Source organism: Gobius niger (assembly GCF_951799975.1).
Source record: "Gobius niger genome assembly, chromosome: 7".
Lineage (NCBI taxonomy): Eukaryota > Metazoa > Chordata > Actinopteri > Gobiiformes > Gobiidae > Gobius > Gobius niger.
Window position 1 is genome coordinate 3,047,715 of NC_136858.1, and position 23,919 is coordinate 3,071,633.

Consider the following 23,919-nt stretch of genomic DNA (forward strand, 5'->3'; position numbering starts at 1 on the left):
TACTTTAAAGAGACTAAATGCAGGTTGGTCATTTTATGCTCACTACTGCCACCTCAGGTCTTACACGTAACTGCAGCATCTATATTAAGCTCGTGCATGACGGCACTTCAGACCCGAAGCAACAACATTCTGAGTGCAGGATTTTAGAGGCAGTTGTGGTGAACGGGTCTGAGCTCATTCTACACTTTAGGACATGGCTGGAACATGTAGGGGGAGGAAAATACTGAGTTGTAACACTTTAAACCTCCGTATAGTCCCTTTAAAGGCACAATGCGTAACATTTTGTTGGATGGTCTCTCATCCAACTAGCGACCCGGCCCTTCCCTGCTTAGCTTCCGAGATCTGACGGGATCGGGCAGAGCAAAGGCGATATGGCCACTGTGCAAAAGCTGAGTCCAATGACAGAGTGAAATAGATACAGACGGCATCTCTGGAATTGCCCATATATGGTCATGTTGGAAAACAGTTAAGGGGGAAAACAATTTTGAAAAAATGTATATTTTCTCAAATTATTCAAAAACTACTGTAACAAACGCTGAATTATAAATATAGTTTTCTACTAAATAATGATACAAAGACATGGGGAGGAGCAAAGTGGTTCAACAGCCCATAAATACATGAATAATGGAGAATGCTAACTTGATGCTACATGTTAGCATCGGGCTAATGCTAACGGTTAGCTAGCGCTTGCTACAACTGCCGTTTTTTCACTTCTACTGAACAATCTGCTGTGAGAAAATATCCATTATTTACTTGACTTTATTTGTATGTGATAAATAAGTTCATATTCCACCAGAAAATGGCTAAAAAAGTCTATTTTCCCCCTCGGCGAAGCCACGCCCCCTTCTGTGACGAGATGCCGTCTGTATCTATACTGACAAAAAACACGTAGCTCCTCCCTTTTCATGTCTCTGTCATAACAGAGGCACAATCAGCCCAAAGCAGACCACGCCGAACAGCACAACAATATCCCACTAAAAGTTCACATTTAGCGACACTTTATTATTCAGCTGCTTCTCTCCACTAGCTCGGAAGGAACAGGCCACAGTTTCTTCCATACTGTGTTCTTACCTGAGCTTAGACGAGTTGATGTGTACCTGTCTGGTCTTTACGCATGAGCTAGCATTTGTTGTTAGCATTTAGCCTCTCCTCTCCTCCTCTCCTCTATGGGGCCAAACAGGGGTGAAGTTATAGGCAATCAAGCTCTTCCACGTTTCCCGTATTTAAATACAGTTACGTGAATAGTTGATCCAAGGCTTTACATGAGACAATTGTACATTCACTCCATATTCGGTGGTGGTAAACTACGTTTGTAGCTTCAGTTTCCCCTGGGGGAGACTGACCGAAGCACTGTCCCGACTGCACATCTGCACCAACGGTCCCTCTGACACCACCATACATTCACTCACACATCATTCATCCTGGCCTATTGTACATGTTTTTAGTGGTAATTACTTAGTTCTGCTTTAACCCCCACCTGAACCGAGCACATTTTCTCCAGTTTGGCTTTACCCAAATCCAAAAGCTTCTCAAAAAAAAGAGCATCAAAATAGGGACAAAAACGAGAATGAAAATGCAACAAAAAAGTGACAAAAAGCTGCAAAAACATGACAAAAATGTGATGGAAAAGCTGCGAAAGACAACAACACGACACAGAAAGCGTAAAAAAAAAAGCAACATACAGCTACAAAAACAATCAAGAAAAACACGCGTCGAAAGAAGAGACCGAAACATGACAAAAACGCTTAAAAATGTGGCATAAACGCTGCAACGACAAAACAGTTACAATCAGTTTTGTAGTTCTTAGCTTTCAAATGAGCCGTTTTCAAACATGCATTTGTACTTAAAGGAACAGGCCACGGTTTTTCCATACTGAGATATGTTCTGAGCTTAGACGAGTTGATGTACCTGTCTGGTCTTTGTGCCCGTGGGAAGAGCGTGGTAGCTTTGAACTTCACCCCCGTTTGGAGCCATAGGAATACACTGGGAGAGGCCAAATGCTAACAACATCTTTGGTCGTTTCGCTTGACTGAGCGCACGCACAAAGACCAGACAGGTACGTATGAACTCGTCTAAGCTCAGGCAAGAACATATCTCAGTATGGAAAAAAGGTGGCCTGTTCCTTTAAAAGAAAAAAATCTACAAATAGGCGCATTGAGTTGCCTTGTGTACGAAATGCGCGGTATAAATAAAGTTGCCTTGCCAAATTGTTGCAGCCTACGTTGAATTTCATTAGTTGGGCCAGAGAACAATGCTTTTCTGAAGATTTCTCAGCCGAAGAATAATCACATTTGTTCATTATACGGGATTTAGGTGCAGATCATGAAGTGATTCAAAACTGCTATTTCACTTTTATGGGCAATTCTTTCATTTTAGGATCAGAAAAAGGCATTTGTGTCGACTTTCCCCACGGTGACAGCCTGCCCCCCGTGTCTCCTGATCCTCTAAAGCAACATTATTTTACCCACTTTGCACTAATTGTTGGATAAACTTCACCAACGCGCCTGTGTTTCGCGCGCGCAGGTGAAAGGGGGCAGCCTTACCCCACGCTGACACCCTCCTCCTCCAGCGGGACAGGAGCAGGACGGGGGGCAGGTCTGATCCGGCCCGGGACAGCCCTCTCTCCGCACGGGACACTGAGCTCCTCCGCGCTCTCAGTCACTCACCCATCTGCGCCCCAAACTCTGGTGGAAGTTAAACGTTTCTCCGAGGCTCCGCGCCGCTGCCATGCCCGGACTGTGACGCTGCTCTGCGGGGGAGTTTGGCTCTTCGTCATGGCGCCGTTTGGGAAGAACTTCCTCAAAGCGCGGCTCAAAAACAGGTACGAGCTGAAGGTGTTTTTTTTGTTTTGTGGTTTTAAAAGAAGAGAAGCTCCTGGGGTTTTGAGGAGCTCGTTCGGCGCTGCGCTGTTGCCTCGAGTGGAGACGGATCACGTTGCAACAGGTTTCTGGAGGCGATGCGCTTTGAACCAGCGCGTGTGAAACTAAACGCGCTGCGCAGGCTGGTGCTTTGTGGATGGACAGGCAGAAAATACATCTTTATTCATTTAGGAGGCAGGATTTAATGTTTGTATGGAAATAATAGGATCAGCTTGTTCCCAAATGCGCGCGATTTGATAGAAAGTTTTTACTGGTCCAGTCTGTGGACACTTTTCTCAGCCTGGTTTGGTCTAGTATAGCCTAAATGTAATGAAATAAGTTACTTTTAACCTTTTAACCCCCACCTGCACCGAGCACATTTTTTCCAGTTTGGCTTTACCCAAATCTAAAAGCTTCTTCTGGAAAAAAAAGTGACAATAATGAGAAGAAAACGAGGATAGAAAAAAAATCCTCAAAAGAGCAAAGAAAAGTAGCAATGAAAGTACAACAAAAACTGAGAAAAAAACACTAAAGAGCAAGAGACAAAAGAGCAGCATAAAAAGCAACAAAATGTGACAAAACTCAACAAAAAAGTGTCAAAATTCGGACGAAAACGGCATTAAAAGCAACAAGAGACGGTTAGAAATGAGATGAAAAAGGACGTGAAAAAAGTAACGACAACACGGAACCAATGCGAGGAAAAAGATCAGTTTTGTATAGGTCTTTGATTTTAAATGAGGCTCTGGCCTACAGGCTGCGAGCCACAGTTAAGAAGCTTTTAGATTTGGGTAAAGCTGAACTGGAGAAAATGTGCTCGGTTATGTTGGGGGTAAAAGGTTTAAAGGTGATACAAGAGAAGCGACTGAAGTTCTAATTAGTTCAATGAAGATCCAGCCTTTTCATTTGACAACAGGACGTTCTGGTTCAGTTACAGTTTTGGTCCTGATTAGAAGAAGTAAAGTAACTCTATAATAATAAGCATAAAGTCTGAGAAAAGTGAGAACACAGTTTAGACATGGTTTCTGTGGTGAATGACTCTTCAAGCTGCAAACTGGTGATTTGAATGGACGTAGGTGACAGAGGTTCATGGTGCTAAAAGCTGGTGATTAGAAAACCCTGGTTCTGTTTGCAGGAAGGGAAACTGTTGTGAGAGACGCGATAAAACTGTCCGTCCTTTAAGCTGGTTCAAATCTGGAGCATCAGCGTCTGAGAGTTTGTTCATTCTCTCAAAATGGACAGAAAGTGTATGAGAATATGCGAGGTTTCATGGTGACTTTTGAACAGCGTTGTATGTGCATAACTCTGATCTCCGGCTGCTGTTTTGTGGATTGATTTGGGAGAACTTTGAACAAATCTGCACATTTCAGTTCAAATAATGGAAGTTTGAGGTTGAATTTCCATTTTTGTGTAGGTTCTTTCCCTTTGGTTTGGATCTGGATGAGCTCAGAGCTGATCAGGTCTTGGATTAGTCCTCGTTTAGTCCGGACTTTCTGCGACAGTGGTTGAAGAGAGCGGAGCGGGTCCTCGTGTGATCAGAGGGTTGGTGGTTGGAATCCCGCGGTTGTGTCCTTGGGCAAGACACTTCACCCGCCTTGCCTCCAGTGTCTGTGCACACTGGTGTATGAATGAGAGGCTGACTGGTTCCATGTAAAGCGCTTTGAGTGCCTAAAGCAGGTAGAAAGGCGCTATATAAATGTACACGTGACCATTTAAACCAGTGTAAATTTAAATGTTTGCAGCACATTTTCACATACATCGCTCTTTCCACTAAGCAGAACACAAACACAAACACACGACCCCTACTGGAACCGCCACCTTAATGTGGTGGAGGGGTTTGAGCACCCGAATGATCCTGGGGGCTGGTAGGGTCTCCCAGGGCAAACAGGTCCTATAGGTGACGGGTCAGACAAAGAGAGGTTCAGAAGCCCCTTATGAGAGACCAACAGGCCCGGGTTGAATCGTGAGGCCGTCCTTCTGTGGACCCACCACCTGCAGGAGGAGCCATAAGGGGCTGGTGCAATGTGATTCCCACGACCCGGCAACGGACAAGTGGAAGAAAATGTATGTATGTATGCATGTATGTATGTATGTATGGATGGATGGATGGATGGATGGATGGATGGATGGATGGATGGACAAACACACGAGAATCCATCATGAACCGCTCCGGCCGGTATTCTTGATCCAATCAGCAACAAATGCTGCTCCAAAGTGCGACCTCTCCCCAAACGATTCCAGCCGGCGCAGTCCCAGATTGACGTAAGTGCTAATGTTATGGAGGTGACGCGTCGTAGTCAGCTGACATGGATTTTCCCCTCAGTAGGCAGAGCTTGCACCCCCTACTGACTGACGCCTTCTCCAGGATGGCAGCTCAGGTGTGGGATAAGGTGTACACCCCGTCCTCCCGGTTCATAGATGCTGATGCACGTTTCCTGATCTCGACGGTTTCTCTGATCGAGCGGTGAGACTTGTTGCTTTTGGCACGGGTGACCCTGGCATTGTCCCAGTTCATAACGTGGTTCTCCCTCTTGCAATGATCCGATATTCGAAACTCGTAAAGCAGGTTAACAAACCTTCTGTCTTACCAAAAGAAATATATAATAGCTTAAAGAAGACTCAGCGTGGGTGTTTTTGTCTTGAGGCTAACACAAAATGAAAATTAAAACTAGCACAGTTTTGAACAGCGCAAACAAGAATCGGCCTGTAAGTAGTTGTTTACATGTTATATTGTAATTATTTAACACTAGCCTTTAGCTCCAACATAAAAGCTCCTTAAAGGGACATTTCAGGATTTTTGACATAGGGCCTCATTTCCTAGTTATCCAGAGTGTTGCTGATTTCTGGAGATGTTTTTTTTTGTAATTCATGCAGTTCTTTTATTTGAAGAGTTTCGTGGCGCTAGGCTAGTGCAAGGCTAGCGCATTTCTATGGTATCAGCTAGCCTGCATTAAAAACAGTCTGACCCGCTCCACTGAGGCAAATCACTTATAACCAGATCAACCATATAAATGTCTGTGTCGAAAGGATAATTTTAACCATTTTGCATTTAAAATACCTTATATTTGAGCAGCATCAGCTTCGTGGTTGTATAAGCTACGCAGCGGCGGAGTGATCTGTTAGAAAATAGTCCCTCAAGATGCGATCATTCATGTGATGCAAGGTCAGTTATATTCCAAAAATTGCTCTATGGACACAGACATTTATATGGTTAGTCTGGTGTTATAAGTGATTTCCCTCAGGTGCTCTGTGGAGCGGGTCAGACTGTTTTTAATGCAGGCTAGCTGATACCATAGACATGCACTAGCCTTGCACTAGCCTAGCGCCACGTAACTCTTCAAATATAAGAACTGCATGAATAACAAAAAAATGGAAATATCCTAAAATATCCTGGATGGGACAGGATTTGGTAAAGGATAATAAGATAAGGGAACAGGAAGGACAGCACCGACCCAGGACACGTGGGGACACTGTGCAGAAAGCCTATTGGCCCTGTCCTGTAATATCATCACCCAGCCTCAGCTACTGCACACTGTCAGGAGGGTGGACAAAACAGTCCGGGTTTAATCACTGGTTTAGTCCATAGTTTTTTTTCCACGAGTCACGGCTGGAAACTGCACGTTCGTCTGGTCGTGTGGTCAGAAAGGTCCCAAACAATAACACGAAATTAGCCCCATATCAACACACTTTATTATAGTTTACTCAGACAGAAATCAGCGCAGTGCAACTTGTCTCTCACAAATGACGATGCCGGAGTGTGTTATTAGTGACTCCAACCCGTCATCACCAGAGCAGGGGGGGCCGGGGCCTGTCCTTGTTTGGCTGTGAAGCAACCCAGGCTCCAAACATTCAAGTTTTGTCCATATTTTTGCTTTATTCAACATTGTTCTGTATGTGTGTAGTCGTTTCCATTATTACAGTCAGTGCTAATGTTATTTCCACTGTAATATGAGTCTAGCTTTTGCCTTTTCTCAGTCTCTCTGTGTGTTTAATGGCCCTGGTTTGTCCACTGAAGCCCATTGTTCTTGAGCTGATTTTGTTCTGGAGAATGTAGGTCAAGACGGCAGGCCTTTTGTGGAGCAGAGAGAGAAGAGAGACAGAGCTGAGTGTTTGGTGGAGTTTCCAAAAGTCACTGAGACGAAGCGCGGCGGAGAGCGTTTGCCAAAGAAGTTGTGGCCACTAAAACAGACCCCTGTGTCTTCATTATGAAGTATTTTGCAATGGATTTGGCCGCACACTTCAAGACAACTGTCAGACAAAGATGGACATTGTTAAGCGTTTAAATACAGCTTTGTGTCTGTGAAATCGACACGGAGTCATTTTAGTTTCAACGCAATTATCCCGTCTCCAGCTGCAAACCCAAACACGCCACAGACAAAGGGTCGCTATATTTGACTGAACAGATGATGAAGAAGCACAGGTGTGTTTGTGAATTTAACTTCTGCAACTTTAAGTTCTGTGACCTTTAGTCTAATGTGAAAGCAGGTTCTTTGTGGGAGAAAGACTGCATCTGTTTCTAAAGCATTTCCATCAGTGTTGGACAAGAGAGATTAGTTGTTTCACATTTTGAGTAAAGCCCCACTTTGCGCCCTAGAAGGTGTGGAACGTGCTCATGAGCTGAAGGATTGGAGTGTTAGAAATGCTTTTGGTAAGTTAGGAATTAAGTGTTAGACGCCAATTTTAAATAATTAATAAGTATTGGAAACTTTGATCAACACATTCCTCCACAAAAGGCAGGACTGTCCTGATTGTGATCATGGATTTCCCCAAAAGAAGAAGAAGATGATACTTTATTGATCTCACAGATGGAGAAATTGCATTCGATGAGAGAGCATCCGGCAGCAGCACCCATTCAGTGCGCACCACTCTTTTTTTTTTATTCTCTTTTTTTGGTGAAAGATCGTTGTGTCGCGGCCGCCATCTTCACTGTTTTGGTCACAGGAGGAGCACTGGTTGATGGGAAATCCGTAGACGATGACCACGGCGGTGGAGCTCTTTTGCGCTTGGCCACGATGTTCTTGGCCACACAGGTGTAGTTGGCCGTGTCGGACAGACGCGCCTGCTTGATGATCAGGTTGTGAAAAGCGGCCGCTCTCCTCGTCGCTTCCAGATTCTTTATTAACGGCACTTTCTGCACAATATCAATGACGGTTCTTGAGTCATCTTCTGTACTCTGTAGTTTCGCCTCTGGCTTTGACTTTGCTCTTTCCAATGCAATAAAAAGCTGAAGTTGCTATCTGGAGATGTCGGCTTTTATCGGCGGCTAGACCAGCCAATAGCCGATACTGTAAAACCCCAAAATATTGACACAACTCAGACTCCAGCTCCCTGCCTCACTCCTGCATCTGCTGCTGTACATGTGTCCATACCTCCATATAATCCACATAAAACAGTAGTTTGCTTCTTCCATCATCGTCCCTGTTCTCAATTATCTCTGTTTCGCCGTAATGTAAACAGGACCATGAGCTTTATTGTGAAATTCTCTGCCCACTGGTTCTGTGTGACGTCCTCTCAGGCCGTTTCATTTCTCCGAATTTTGCGCTGCACGGTGTAGTGATGAATCGTTTATTTATCTCGGAAAAATCCAGAATGAAGAGGAGAAAGACACAGCAGGTCCATGAGCTGCTGAGCCTGACGTTATAGGCTACTGTCGGTTTAGTTTCTCCTGTATGTTTTTAGTAGAGCCGCTAACAGAGGAGGTGTCAAACTCTCATATTGGCTGGTTCACTGTAGAACCAGGGTATTTGTGGTTTAAACTGTAGAAGTCTGGCCTATTGAAGGCAACATCTCGCCAAGACACAGAGCCGCTGATTTCAGCTGCTTATGCACGCATTTCTCGTGTCAAAGTTTTCAATACAATACAAACGCTGTCTTTGATATATCTGTTTTTATAATGAAATATTAGCCCAAAGTAAAAGACAGACCTGTCACAGGCCTCTTGTGTAAATAAAGAGCATCTTAATCGTTGCAAAAGTGCATGCATTTAGTCGACCAATGAAAATCTTGATCGACCACGACGGCACCGACCAATTAGTCGACTAAACGACCAAAGTTGGCAGCCCTAGAACGTAATGTAAGTCTTCACTGACGAAAACAACTCTGTCTACAACCTGTCCTGGCTCTTGAGGAATCCCTGAGGAGCTGGAAGAGGTCACACACAAGGCGACACATTTTTGAAATAAAACTTCTAATAAAAGGATAATTAAGGAGCAGATAAAGTGGAAATAGGAGATCACTTTGGAGCTATCATCTTTCACTTTCTCCTGAGTGAAAATAAGGTTGCATTGTGTCCAATAATAAACAAGAGATGTAGAATGTACCTTTAGATATGTAATTTTCTTTCTAATTTGGAAAGTGCAATCTTGATTACACACACTAGAAAAAGTAGATATTTGAAGAAGTCCACGCTCCCAGTGAAGGCCTTTGTTTTGAATCCTAAGTCGGTATCAGACGGCGCCCTCCGACTCCCTGTGGGGTGAAGTAATTACTGCTGTGACACCTATCATTAGGAGACAGAGATGGAGACATGGAGGGGGCACAGACTGGTTCAAGTCGGGTTCAGGAGCAGAATTGGCTCAAATCCAAACTGAGCGACTGTGGAGGAGGGGTTCTCAAACAGCCGCTGGGTCACGACAAGGCCAAATACGCACGAATATCAACAGTTTCCAAAAGGCTTTAGTCTTAGTCTGGGTTTGATGTTTCTCAGTATCGTCTTGGTCCAGGTCAGAAACTCTCTAACTCTCTAACTCCAGCTCGACTGAAGCCGTGAGAAACTCCACACTGGAGATGACTAACTCTTCCATCGGGTTTTCGCTACCGTGTTGCCAGATCTGGAGTGCCAATTACCAGCAAATACAAAACACGCCAAAGCCACAAGAAGCCACTTCACTCTCACTTCGGATCAGGCAAATTAAGCAGAGTGCTTTCAAACATCTTCAGCGTGACTTTGTGATCCGATAAAAGGCATTTCCCACGCGCTGAGGACGCTCCAGACGCCGTGTGGCGCATTAGGCTAATAAGAAAACACGGGAGAGAAACAAAGCGCTCCTCTGTACCAAACATCTGCGAGCGCCAAAGGAAACTGTACGGACATGCACTTCCTGTCACTGAGGGGGAGAGAGAGGACAGAGCGCTGCAAACTCTCAGTCGTCCAGCGGGTTAAAGGGAGACACTGCAGGAAAAAGTTTTTCCACATGGACACAAATAAGTTTCCTAATATTGACTATAAGTTGTTCACTTCTCCATTTACTGTATTTATACGGGAAATTGTAATATTTTTTACATGGAAAAATGAAAAAAAATAAAAACTATGACAGTACATACAGCAATAGTCATTTTTTTCCCCTCTTTGCTTGCATTGACTGTCATTGTTCTTGACAGATGCCAACGTTTTGCTCTCCATCCAGAGAGCCTCCTCTCAGCTCTGTTAAACGTATCCAGAGAACGTTTGTACATTCCCATAAAATGTACCTGGAGAACATAATATTGAAAAATTACGTAGCATAAATACAAAAACCCCTCTTGGAACCACCACCTTAACGTGGTGGAGGGGTTTGAGTGCCTGAATGATCCTGGAGCTCTGTTGTCGGGGGCTTCGTGCCCCGGCAGGGTCTCCCAGGGTAAACAGGTCCTTGGTGACGGGTCAGACAAAGAGCGATTCAGAAGCTCCTTATGAGAGACCAACAGGCCCGGTTAATCGTGAGGTCGTCCTTCTGCGGACCCACCACCTGCAGGAAGAGCCATAATGGAGGGTGCAATGAGATTTGGGCAGCTCGTACGGCTGCCCTGAAAATGGACAAGTGGAAGAAGATGGATGGATGGATGGATGGATGGATGGATGGATGGATGGATGGATGGATGGATGGATGGATGGATGGATAAATACAAAAATTTGATCATACCAGTTTTACGTTTTTCTGATATGCACGTTTTATGCTAGGCATTGCTAATTGGCTTGTTGCACAATGTGGCTACGCTAGTTCCTCTGAGCTGAAGTTGTGGGCACTAGTACTTCCTGTTCGTATAAATGAATTTCCATAAAGATTAGCTTAGACCCGTTCGAATCATCGTATTGGTGGACAGTGAGTTCCTGGTAGACGATAACTTCCTGCAGGTCAACGAGTTGCTGTACAGTGTAAATATTGTACAGGAGACGTCTATGTTCATAAGGATCAGTGAGTTTGTCTTGAAACTAAAGGCTAACATTAATTTCATGCTTTATACATTTAGAAATAGGGCCTTTTATTAACTGTTTTTATAGCATGTTAGCCTTTTGCTTCAAGACAAACTATCAATCCTTTATGATCACAGGCGTCTCCTCTGAACTCGTTACATCAAGATCTGAACACACAGTAAATGATCATCTACCAGGAACTCACTGCCCACAATCTTTGGAAAATATAATTATTTTTCCAGGAAAAGAATACAGACAGGAAGTACTGGCGCTCACAACTTCAGGTCAGAGGAACTAGCATAGCCAAACCGTGCAACATATCGAAGAATAGCAGTTACTTGTAAGACAATCGTGCGCTTTGATATATATGTATAAATATAATTATTACTTTCCCCCCCAAAATGACAATCACATATAACCTTTTTTTCCTTTTTTTTCCTTCCAAAAATATGTTTATATGATGAGACCGGGTTGGTTTCATCCGGAATTAGGCGGCGAGAACCTCCTTTTCTGACCTGGAGACCAATGTCCCTCTTTTAAGCCTTTGTCCCCCATCAATAATGTCCCACTTTTTCAATAAAGTTAGATTTACAATGACAAATTATCCACCAGTGTCCACCATATCCAAATCTTACTCCATTCCTCGACTCGTTTGTGTCTGTGTGTGTTAGTTTTGACCAAAATAGCCCTATTTCATGTGTTCCTCGATGATCTCAGTGCAGTAGCTGGGGTGAAGTGGAGAGGCACTTCCTGCCACTGTTTTCAGAGCAGGAAATGACATCAGAGCATAATCTAACACAACATGTGCAGAGCTGATCGGACTCTGACCTCTGCACTCGGGACGCCGTGTTGTTTTCCTGACGATAATTAGGTCATCAACAAGCACACCATCATCACTGCTGAGAGAAAAGCTTTGGACCAATAGAAATGGAGAAAAACAACCCCTTACATTTGACCTTCCTCTGCAGTCGCCCCGGTTCTTCTTCCCCAGTTCAGACGACTGGCGTGATGAAATACTTTGGAGTTTGTAAAAAGCCTGCTGTCATTTCACCAAACTGTTGCGTTCCTCGAGGTGTGACTCCGTCTGACGTCTCGCTCTCGTCACATTCCAGGGAGTTTCAGGCTAAAACAGAAAGTATACGATTGTGGAGTTTGATGTTCGAAAGTGAAGGTCTTTGCAGATATCATCAGCAAGAGCCTCCTCCTCATTGTAATTTGAGGAGTGATGTGTTGTACTGAAGCCCATGTAGCAAAACCTGCATGTCTGTGACTAGTGATCCACAACTGGCAGCTGAGGACCCTGGAGTGGATCAGGCGCAGACCTTTGGGAAATAGGACTTTATTGCACGATTGAATTGCACTTCACATGAACACACACCGGCTACATTTACATGCAGACCAATAATCTGATCATGATCTGATTTCTGGAGTTCTCAGATATCTCTGATAAAGATGAAATCTGATTTATTTCCGATCTCTCACGCTTGTGTATAAACGAACCTGGAAAATTATGCAAAAAAGGCCAAACGGGCGGCATGGTAGTGCAGTGATTAGTGCTCGTGCTTCACAGCGAGAAGGTCTGGGTTCGATTCCCACCTCTGGAGTTTGCATGTTCTCCCCGTGGCTGTGTAGGTTTCCCCTACCACTAAAAACATGTACAATAGGCCAGTATGAATGTGAGTGTGTCTGAGAGTGCGCATGGGGGACGACGGATGGAAATTAGCCCAAGACTATAATCCGCCCAGTAGGAGTGCACTTTGTGATCTTGCCACTCCAGACTTAGCGCATTTAAGTGGGTGGAGACAAAACACATCTTCCTCCAACCAGATCGACTCCGCGTCCAGGAGAGTGGTTGTGTGGGAGTGGGGTGTGAACATGTGCTTTTGTTTTGCTTCGCGTTCACGCCAAGCGCGGCCGATCCGCGCCACAGCGGACGCTGTAGCTCTTTTTCTCTCGAGATGTGAACATCGTTTAGCTCACGATGGGGTAAATAAAGTTTTTAGTTTGACCTGTGAGAGCCTAAGGCTTAAGAAATAACGCAAGACAGCGCAATGTAAACGAGGAAGTGAATGTCAGCCGTGTTTCCATCAGTGCAGTCACCTCCTCTTGTGACGCCCCCTCACAGGTGGCGGAGGCGAATGGCACATATAGCGCTGCCACTCGGAAAATAATTCGCCAAGAGCCTGCGCCGCCCCGTGCGCCGCCACAAGATCTGGCCCACAGTGTTTTAGGCCTCTCCCCAAGCAGAGCTTTGCCCCATCGTCAGAGTTGTGGGCTTCGAGTCTCAGCTTGGACAATTTACTGAATTGTCTTTACCTGCTTTTCCCTTAAGGTCCTGTTTTACCGACGTGGAGACTAGTTGGAGACTTGAGTTGCCGCTGGTCACGGAGATGTCTCTGAGACGTCCCTTGGAGATAAAGCGAGTCAGGCAGTCTTGGTGAAAGCAAACAAGTTCGATTTCAGGGGAAACGTGGTCTCCGAGAGGACTCTGAGAGGACTCTGAGAGGTCTCTGAGAGGTCTCTGAGAGGTCTCTGAGAGGTCTCTGAGAGGACTCTGAGAGGTCTCTGAGAGGACTCTGAGAGGTCTCTGAGAGGTCTCTGAGAGGTCTCTGTGAGGACTCTGAGAGGTCTCTGAGAGGTCTCTGAGAGGTCTCTGAGAGGACTCTGAGAGGTCTCTGAGAGGTCTCTGAGAGGTCTCTGTGAGGACTCTGAGAGGTCTCTGAGAGGTCTCTGAGAGGTCTCTGAGAGGTCCCTGAGGTCTTAAGCAGTTGTGTCGCGAATACTATTTGTTGTCCTCAACCTCCGAGGCGTTTCTGTAACGTCCCTGCAATGTCTTCGGTCGGACACCAAGGAAATCTCAAAGAGACTCCATACGATATTGCCACAACTGCTTGAGACTGTGTAGACCTCTCAGAGACCTCTGGGAGACCTTTCAGAGACCTCTCAGAGAATCCTCAGAGACCTCTCAGAGACCTCTCGGAGACCTCTCGGAGACCTCTCGGAGACCTCTCGGAGACCTCTCAGAGACCATGCGAAGCCTCTGCTGAAATGGAACTTGTTCGTTTTCACCGAGACTGCCTGGAGACTCGCCTGTGACGTGGTTTATTATAAGGCTAATGAATTAGACAGTAAAAAACAACAATAAGGACAGATTGTGAACAAAGCAGCGATTTCTGATTGTCCCGGTTTTCCATGTGGGCCCGATCACCTGGTCATTATTCTCTCGTCATGCGGCGCGACACGAGACACTTCATTAGCGGAGACTCTTTTTATTCCTCTCCAGGGGACAGTCCGATATGAACCTAAAATGGCAAACGCTTGAACCGACATTTAGCAGATTGTGACCATTTTCATCAGCAGCTGAACCACAAATAATCCCCATTTTTTCCATTTGAGGACGGCTCCATTGTTTGGATCAGCACCTGCGTTTCCCGACAGTGACACGATCGAATAAAGACACTAAAACCTGCGACTCTGGGGACGCTCACGACCCGACGGGAACGCGCAGGTGCAAACACACAATCGCTTATTTCGGGAAAAGGCCAAGAGGATCTGCCGGAAACACCTGCGTTTTTCAATCTGCGGCGCACACTCACTTCCTGCTTCAGAGGCGCAGACAGGAAGTAGACTGTTTGGCGGGAAGTGAGGTATTTTCAGATTAAAAACGAGGCTCATAAACAAGCGGCTGCGATATCTGTCTGGAGCAACAAAGTCTGTTTTTGTTTCTTCGAGCGCTCAAACCTGAAAAATATTGTTAGAAAATTGATGTTTTGAGGCTGAATCTGGTGTGACCTTTGTAAACCAATAACAAAACCAGGGATGTGTTTGTCCAGCTTTCTTTCTGGGCAATATTGAACCAATCTAAATCTTGAGTGATTGTCTAGAATAAACTACTTAAACACTTAAAACACTTTTAGGTGAGATTTGCATCGAGGATATTTATTTTTTTATTGTTTAGCACCATTTTAAGCAGTTGTTTTGTTTGTTTCTCGACACTGGACATGCACTCGATATTTTAAATTTGCATATCTTCCAAACTTTAACTTCGATATTATCTTGTTTTATCTAACATTGTCCACTTCGATGTCTTTCCAGTTTTTCTCCGTCACTTTGGTACATTTCTCAGCTCAAACTCAATTTGAAAACTACTTCTAATCTACTGGTTAAACCAAGGATGTAGTTGCTTTTGCAAATCACAAAGTCATTTTCTTAGTCATGAATATAAAATTATGTCTTGATGAAAAATATTCAAACATAGGCAAAGTAGTCCTAAAAGCAAACACTTCAGGACAAATAATCCTGTTCACTTCTGTGGTGTTTACTGTTTTACTCTTGGTTACATTTCCAGACCCATCAAAGCATGTTGTTATTGCTTCATTGAATAGACCAGTCATGTGACTTTTGGTTGGCAGCTGTTTGGAACGGTGCCTATTTAAATATATTAAAAATAATAAAAACAACCTCTGTAGTGGTGGGCAGAGTTCCAAACAAAATGTTATGTGGTTAAGGGTGTATTCACACCAGAAAAGTCCTTTGGTCCACTTGTTTGTTCTGGATCAAAAACGGCCTTCTTTTCCCCCTTTGGTTTGTATTCAGACTGTACTTTTTGCAAGTGAACTATATTCTGTAAACACATACACGTGTGTGACGATCGATGCACATGAAATAAAAATTAAAATTTGATGCTTCCTATGATGATAAAAGAAATGTGAGAGACTAAACCACTGACCTTTAGCTGGAGGAAGAGGAGTTTGTGCAGATGAAGGCTTGTCTGCTGAACTGTTGGTCTTGTTCCTCCTCTTCTTTAATGCGGCTCGTACTTTCATTTAAGTTTGGAGAAGTTTTTTCCACTCACAGATGTTCAGGAGACGCTTGAAGCCTCTCCTTCATTTTCTCACTGAACACAAACATATTTGTTTGTCTTTTTTCTAGCAGTTGGGTTAGCACACATCTGCCCAAATATCCAGGAGGCTCAGAGTCTCCTCAGTGTTTCCTCAGAGTCTCCTCAGAGTCTCCTCAGTGTCTCCCCAATGTCTCCTCAGAGTCTCCTCAGAGTCTCTCCTCAGAGTCTCTCCTCAGAGTCTCCTCAGTGTCTCTTCAGTGTCTCCTCAGTGTCTCCTCAGAGTCTCCTCAGTGTCTCCTCAGTGTCTCCTCAGAGTCTCCTCAGTGTCTCCTCAGTGTCTCCTCAGAGTCTCCTCAGTGTCTCCTCAGTGTCTCCTCAGAGTCTCCTCAGTGTCTCCTCAGAGTCTCTCCTCAGTGTCTCCTCAGTGTCTCCTCAGTGTCTCCTCAGAGTCTCCTCAGTGTCTCCTCAGAGTCTCCTCAGTGTCTCCTCAGTGTCTCCTCAGAGTCTCCTCAGTGTCTCCTCAGAGTCTCTCCTCAGTGTCTCCTCAGAGTCTCCTCAGAGTCTCTCCTCAGTGTCTCCTCAGAGTCTCCTCAGAGTCTCCTCAGTGTCTCCTCAGTGTCTCCTCAGAGTCTCCTCAGTGTCTCCTCAGTGTCTCCTCAGTGTCTCCTCAGATTCTCCTCAGTGTCTCCTCAGAGTCTCCTCAGAGTCTCCTCAGTGTCTCCTCAGAGTCTCCTCAGAGTCTCCTCAGTGTCTCCTCAGAGTCTCTCCTTAGTGTCTCCTCAGTGTCTCCTCAGAGTCTCCTCAGTGTCTCCTCAGTGTCTCCTCAGAGTCTCCTCAGTGTCTCCTCAGTGTCTCCTCAGAGTCTCCTCAGTCTCTCCTCAGTGTCTCCTCAGAGTCTCCTCAGAGTCTCTCCTCAGTGTCTCCTCAGAGTCTCCTCAGAGTCTCCTCAGTGTCTCCTCAGAGTCTCCTCAGTGTCTCCTCAGTGTCTCCTCGAGGCTCCAGGTCTGTCCACGGCTCATTGTTTGTAGCATCCATCCAGTGTTAGCGTTAGCATCAGTGAAGGCCTTGCTACGGTGGCTTATTAAGCCCAAAAGTCACATGTATCCTGGAGTTGTTTCGGATCAACAGTGGTTTATATTCACACCTGAAGCGAACTGGACCAGAGTCCGTTTGGAAGCGAGACCACCTGAAACACCAGGATTCGTTGTTTTCACACCTGCTTAAAAGACCCGGACCAGCGGGTAGATCTAAAGTAAATCAGGAATCACGGCACACATTTTAATTGAGGCAGTGGTTAGTGGTGACTCTTTATACTTTTATGTTCTTTGGAGTAAAGTAACAACGGGACTATACCAGGTACAGGGCGCGGTGCTTTGAGTTCCCGGCACAAACATGAGCACGTCCACTCATCACCGTGATGTGTACAGAGATTCTCTCAGACCATCCAACCATGTCTGTCTGAGCCGCTCCCCATGTTTGTCTCCTGTACCAGAGCAGCGCACGCTTCACGACACTCCAGATTACACACGGATTAGACGAGCGAACTAAACTCAAACCTAAAGGACAGAGAGAATTAGTCTGTCATTGTGTTGATATCAGCATTGTATTTTCACACATACGCCTAGAAATGACGACAATATGCAAAGTAACAAATAACAGGCGTTGAACTCGCAGTATGATCTGGAGAAGGTTCTCAAGGCACTGCAGTGATGTCACCCACAGCTCCTGAAGCTCCTGACCCTAAAGCCACTCACCACAACATGATCTAGTATCGACTAAATGGTTACATTTATTTAGCGCTTTTCTACCCACACTAGGCATCGAAGATCCAGTCACTAATTCACACTCTCAGTGAAATGTCTTCCAACGTCTTCTGTAATTGTACTCTCAACTAATTACAGTAGGGTGGAGGTTGAATAAGTTGATTATGTGTGAAGCAAAGAAGAAGAAGAGGAGGAGGGGCAAATACAATAAACTACGTGCACAGGGCAGTCTGGGTCTTTATTATACTTTATGCACAAACGGTATCAGTCTGGATGTGTTCATCTGGTGCACTTTGTGTGAATGACAGACAGGGGCGGATCTAGAGGGGTCTCACAACTGCTCTACAAGCAACCTGGTGTTTACAGAGCTCACTCTGAGGATTTGTGACAGGACAAAGAATTATAAAAAACTTATAGCTAAATAAGGAGTCAGGTGCCAACTCCTGTGGCTCCCAAGATGATGATTTAATTATTTATTTATTTTTGTACCTGAGTTAGGAACCCCCTACTTATATTATGGACAATGCCATTTCTGTATAATTTTGAGGGGCTCAGCCGGCATCTAAAGGAAAAATTGCCCGGGAGCAAACAAAACTTGAACGCTAAGAACATTCGACATTGTAAAATGTGTTGCCACCCGAAAAACTATCCCTGACCGTGCTTGCCAACCCGTGATTTTTTTTCCTAGATCCGCCCCTGATGACAGATGTGTTCAAATGAGGGGGGACTTGTCCGGTGTCTGACCGAGGCAAAGTAGCGTTATGGGAAACTCTTCAAAAACATAAATTGTGTTCACGGTTTGAATCAGAATGTCCTGTTTTCGAGTTTCATCAGTCGGTGGTTTGGTGCCGTCACTGGGATTTAGTGTCTTAACGTTTAAGAAAAAACTGCAATATAAGTTCCAGGGCTCATCTTGATGACACATATTGGTCTGGTTCTTCTGTGGAGGACCCGGTCTCTGTTTGTCCTCGTCGAGGTGTGAGTTTGTGCATTCTTCAGGTGTTTGCTCTGCTCCGTCAGGGCTTTGTGTAACCATTAACCAGCCCCGGGCATTCCTGACCAGTTATTCACAAAAACGCTCAAACACAGATCACCTCACTCTCTCCATCCCACTACTACTACTACTACTACTACTACTACTACTACTACTACTACTACTACTACTACTACTACTACTACTGCTACTACTACTACTGCTGCTACTACTGCTCGTCTCTGTCCTGTTTGAGGATGGGGATTATTAAAAGTATAGTGTCGAGGATTAGGAACTGAAACTGATAAATCGTTAAATACCAAGTAGTGACGCCGGCGGATCCTGAAAAAGAAAGTTATTTGGTCGTTCTATTGGTTTTTAATGAGCGATCTTTTATGGAATTAATATATACATTTTTGTGTCATGACTTATACTGGGTCACCAAACTACATCTTTTCTGTATTAGGTCACGTTTTGTGCCAGGTTTTTGTTTTAATTATTATTATTATTATTGATTGTCCACTAATTCTGATGTTTGGACAGAGACATTTATATATAAATTCCAGAGCCAGGTCTGTGGTGAATTGTCATTGTGAAAATGTCATGTCAGTAATGTACAGACAAATTGATTTCTCTAATTCACTAATCCTCCTGCTGCCGTCCTCTGACAGTCCTTGTTGCCGTCACTCTGTGCGTCGGTGCTTTTCCGCCTGCACATGCTCAGCAGATACTCGCTGCTTTGATAGAGGATCCGGCTGAAGCCGTTTTCTCCCTGGGACATGGCCGCAGTTGAAAGCGCAGCGCTAATGTCACTTAATACGGCAGTTACGAGGGCCAGGTCATTTTCTAAAGACGCTCTGAAACACTAGACACTTTACGAGGAAAAGCACCAGGGAAAGGCCCCGCACAGCCGGCACGACCAGGCTCCGGGTCAGGGCTGAACCGACCTGACTATAGTGAATTGTGTTTGTAGTTTGCGGTTACACTTTTACAATTTGTGTTTGTGTTGAGAACTGAAGACGAGACTGAAATAGGACTTAAAGGAGCACATGCTTTACAGATAGGGCGGAAACAACTTAGCGATTGAGTAGGGCTGTGCAATTAATCGAAATTCGATTACGATTTTGATTATTACACTAAACGATTATTAAATTAGCATAATCAGATTTGTTTTCCAATTTTTTTTTTCATTTTTTTATTTTTTTACATTTTTTTATTTTTATCTTTTTTTTCAATTTTTATTTTTTTGCAAAGCAGACTTGCATTATTTCAGGCCCCTGGGATTATTTTCCCTTCGCGTTTCATGTGCCACGGCTCAAAAACATGATGATGTGTGATGATGTCATCAGGCAGCGCTGTTCTGTTTGCTTGCGCAGGTGTTCGGTTTCAAATGAGACGTCACACACTTTTAGATTTGGGTAAAGCTCAAGTGGAGAAAATGCGCTTTGTTCCGGTGGGGGTCAAGAGGTTAAGAAATAACTTTCAGTTTCGATTTATGGCATGGTTTACCGCTGGTAACACACTGTGAGCAGAACAGCCCAAGCATTTTCCGTGGTAACACAAATATCGTATTCAGGCAATATAAAGGCAGTAAATCTGACTTTAGCGAGTATCTGAGTCCTCACAACAGCAGCGGTGATGATGATGGTCACTTTGCTCGTTCCCAAATTCCTTGTGAACCCAGGTCTGTATCGGGTTTAGTGTTTGACATGTGAGCGTGCATTTGAGTGAAACTCCACAGGGGCGTGCAGATGTTATCACAGTTTACATTTTCTACTGTTTGTGTTCGGATACACAGTCATGCGAAGAAGCTAAGACACGCTGCTCTCTGACGCTTCAGGGTGAAATATATTTTGACAAGCTTCTTTCCAACGACACAGGAATGGTGTGGACAACAGAAGCAGTGGCTGTAGAGTAATTGGCTTGATGGTAAAGTCCTATATGGTAAAGTCTAGTCTGGCTGTAGCATGAGTCACATCCTTTTGTTGACTGCTAATGCTATAATTGCAAACGAATATCTGCTCGTCGTCTTAGTAATATGCATTTTAGCCTTTAAAAATACTAGCCTGATGCACCGTCTCATTTCTCCAAATCGAATTGAAGTGAAATGTCAAATATTCCGCGATTGGATTAGCCGTCTGCTCTTTAATGACTGCAGATGAGTTCGGGGTGATTAGCGTTAGCGACGTTAGCTCCAAAGGCCCCCAGACAGTAGGTATAATGGTCAGCGAGGGGTTCAATGGTGCACGGATGAGTAAAGGAGCACATGTCGTCGGAAATGCATTAGCTTAATATCAGGCATTAGACCGTGACTTCGTAATGAGTCGTGCGGCCTCACAGCGGGTCGGTCGGATGAGTGGTCAAGTCTGAGTGAGCTGGAAAGAGAAAAACAACCCAGCGTCACAGAGAAAGGAAACAGATTTTGGGTTTGGCCCGAGTGGTTATCACGTCTCCTGCATCCAAGGTTAGATTATGTATTGTAAAAGCATTTAATGGGTAATTATCTCTATACTATATACTAGTTTTCATTGTATGCAATTGGCTCATTCATGGCACATTTGTACCCACAAATTTGTACCGAAGAAGTAGAGCTAAGATCGGGCCGAAAAAATCAAGCCCGACCCGACCCAAACCCGACTGTCATGCGTGATATCTCGGCCCGAATTTCGGGTCGGGCTTGGGCCTAAAATATTACCTCTACAAGGAAGTCCCATTGACTCAAGAACAGGACATGATTTGTTGACATGGGGAACTGTGTCTCAGACAATAGTATGTTTACCTGTGGGGTTCCTCAGGGGTCGATCCTGGGACCCCTCTTATTCAATGAATACATGTGGTACTAGTTAGAGCTAAGATTTTAGGCCCGAGCCCGACCTGAAATTTGGGCCGTGATATCACGCATGACCGTCGGGTTTGGGTCAGGTTGGGCTTCAAGATTTTTTTATTTTTTTTTATTATTACTGTCATTATAATCTCAAATAGAAATCTAACTATAGGCTTAGACTATTGGATACAAAATATGATTATACCTATTCCTGCGGCGCTGGGAGGGGAGGGAGGTGGTGCGGGGGCGTCAGGTCGGGCTTGATTTTTTGGGCCCGATCTTAGCTCTAGTACCAGTGAAAAGTTTGGAAACACTTTTAATGTATTGGCTTTGTGATTCTCATTGAAGAGGGTGACGATGGAGCAGTTCGTAGACCAGCGGGTCATCTCGTGAACGGAAGTTCAGAGCAGGGTTCGAATCCCAGCTTTAGGTACCATTGTCGTTCTGTACTTGGGCAACGCACTTCACCCACCTGGCCTCCTGTGTCTGCGTACATTGGTGTATGAATGAGAGTGAATGGGTGACTGGTTCCTTTCCTGTAAAGTGCTGTGGGCCTGATTATGGTAGAAAAGCACTAAATAAGTTCAGACCATTTAATAAAATTAGGGGAAAATTGGGAAAAAATTGGGAGAAATAGGGAAAATATTAGTAATAAAAACTTTCCTTAAACCTCTTGTTTTCTGTCCTCCAGGTCTAAAGATGCCGAGCCATCTCCGGGGAAGGAAATCCAGGTGACTGTTTGCGGAGAGGAGAAGGTCGTGTGCGGAGTCACCAAACACACGACGTGCCTCGACATGGTCCAGGCGCTTCTGGACGACCACAAAACCGTCCCCGAGGGCAAGCGTCAGATCCACGGCGACCCCAAAGACTTCTGCCTAGTGGAGCGCTGGAAGGGCTTCGAGCGGGCCTTGCCCCCGCTCACCAGGATCCTCCGGCTGTGGTGCGCGTGGGGAGACCAGCGACCGTCCGTGCAGTTCGTCTTGTTCAAAACGAGTGACTTCGTGGCCCGGCAGCCGCTGCCAACGCCGACGAAGAAATCTGCAAAGTCGAAAGGCGCCAGACCGAAGAGATACGAACACAACCGCGCTCCGCAGACTCTACCAGCGGAGAAGCAAAAGAGGGTCGTGCGGAAGGCGTTCAGGAAACTGGAAAAGCTTCACGAGGAGAATAAAACCTCGCAAGGGTCGGAGGAGATCGACAGAATGGTCCAGCTGATTCTGAACCAGGACCACACCATTCGGGAGCAGATACAACGCATGAGGACGCTAGACTCGGAGATCGAAAGAGTCGAAGTTCACTATCAACGGGAGGATTTGGATTTGGAGGGTCAGGCTTGCGGAGGCTGGAGCTTCGAAATCGAAGAGCAGCTGGACCGGTTTTTGTACACGAGCGACGGCGTGGAGCAGCTGGAAAGCCAGGTCCAGAGGCATCACGCGCTCATTCTGAAGTTATCCGAGGAGATCGACGCGGAGCTGAGGAAAGACTCCGAAAAGGAAGCGTCTCGCGATCCGCGGACGGACGAGGAAACGTACGCGGAGGAACTCGAGCGGCTCCAGTCCGAGATCAAGCGCACCCTCTTCGCCGGGGTCTCCCTGCAGAACCAAGCGGCGGAAATGGACAAGCAGCTGCGGTTCTTCGACGCGACGCTCGCCATGAAAGACGAGGAGTGTTGGCAGCTGGCGGCGCAGCTCAACGCCCTCCAGATCGCGGACTTGTCGGAGGAGACGTTAAACTCCAGCGCGTCGTCGCCCTGCAGCGTTCAGCAGGCGGTCAAGCTCAAAGATAACCTGTGTCCGCTGGAGCTAACGGACACGGATTCGGACACCGGGATTAGCTCCACGCACAGCCAGGACTCGCTCTCGCCCGGGCTGGACTTTCCGCCGCCCCTGGACACAGACGTCTAGACAAAAGAGGACGCAGGAATTCGGAGAAGTGTGCGTGATTTTGGTCGGCTTGTCCTTGAGATGGATTACTTTGGATTTAACCTGTCAAAGCTTCAGGGAAAAGTGAGTGATTTGGGCCAAGTTCCAGCTAGTTTTGTAGCGACAAGCGCATTAGTCATTGACACAGAAATAAATTGTTTGTAATTACAGGCACAGAGTTAAGTTGTCTCCCCTGTCATGAGCTACACTGCAAAAACAATAATCATCTTGAGGAAGAAATGACATACATTTACTTGAATTAAGAGATTAAATCTACAGTTTGAGTTCAGGTCTTGGAACGCACACATTTGTTCTTCATTCAGATTATTTTGTATCATTTTAAGTGAAAAAGAACATGTAAAAAGTTGCTTTGTCTTTTGTCTTAAAGTGGCATTTTCATCTTTTCTTAGAGTAGTTTGAAACGACATTAATTCAACATAAAGAACCTGAATTCAAGCAGTTGTAAGTCATTTATCTCATTTAAAGGGGCTAGATGCAAGTTCATGATTTTATACTCACTACTGCCATCTCAGGCCTTATGAGTTACTGCAGCTTCTATATCAAGC

General features: G+C 45.1%; 2 protein-coding genes across 3 annotated transcripts in view; both read left to right on the top strand.

Moving 5' to 3' along the window:
* The window catches only part of mgat4c (mgat4 family member C), a 567,909-nt gene that overhangs the window by 394,743 nt on the left and 149,247 nt on the right, over positions 1-23,919 (top strand). The gene's annotated exons all lie outside the window — the stretch shown is intronic.
* rassf9 (Ras association domain family member 9) lies at positions 2,660-23,349 on the top strand. The gene is made up of 2 exons (XM_079560424.1): positions 2,660-2,821; positions 22,123-23,349. The coding sequence occupies exons 1-2, from the start codon at positions 2,775-2,777 to the stop codon at positions 23,333-23,335; spliced, it is 1,260 nt and encodes a 419-aa protein (XP_079416550.1). The 5' UTR covers positions 2,660-2,774; the 3' UTR covers positions 23,336-23,349.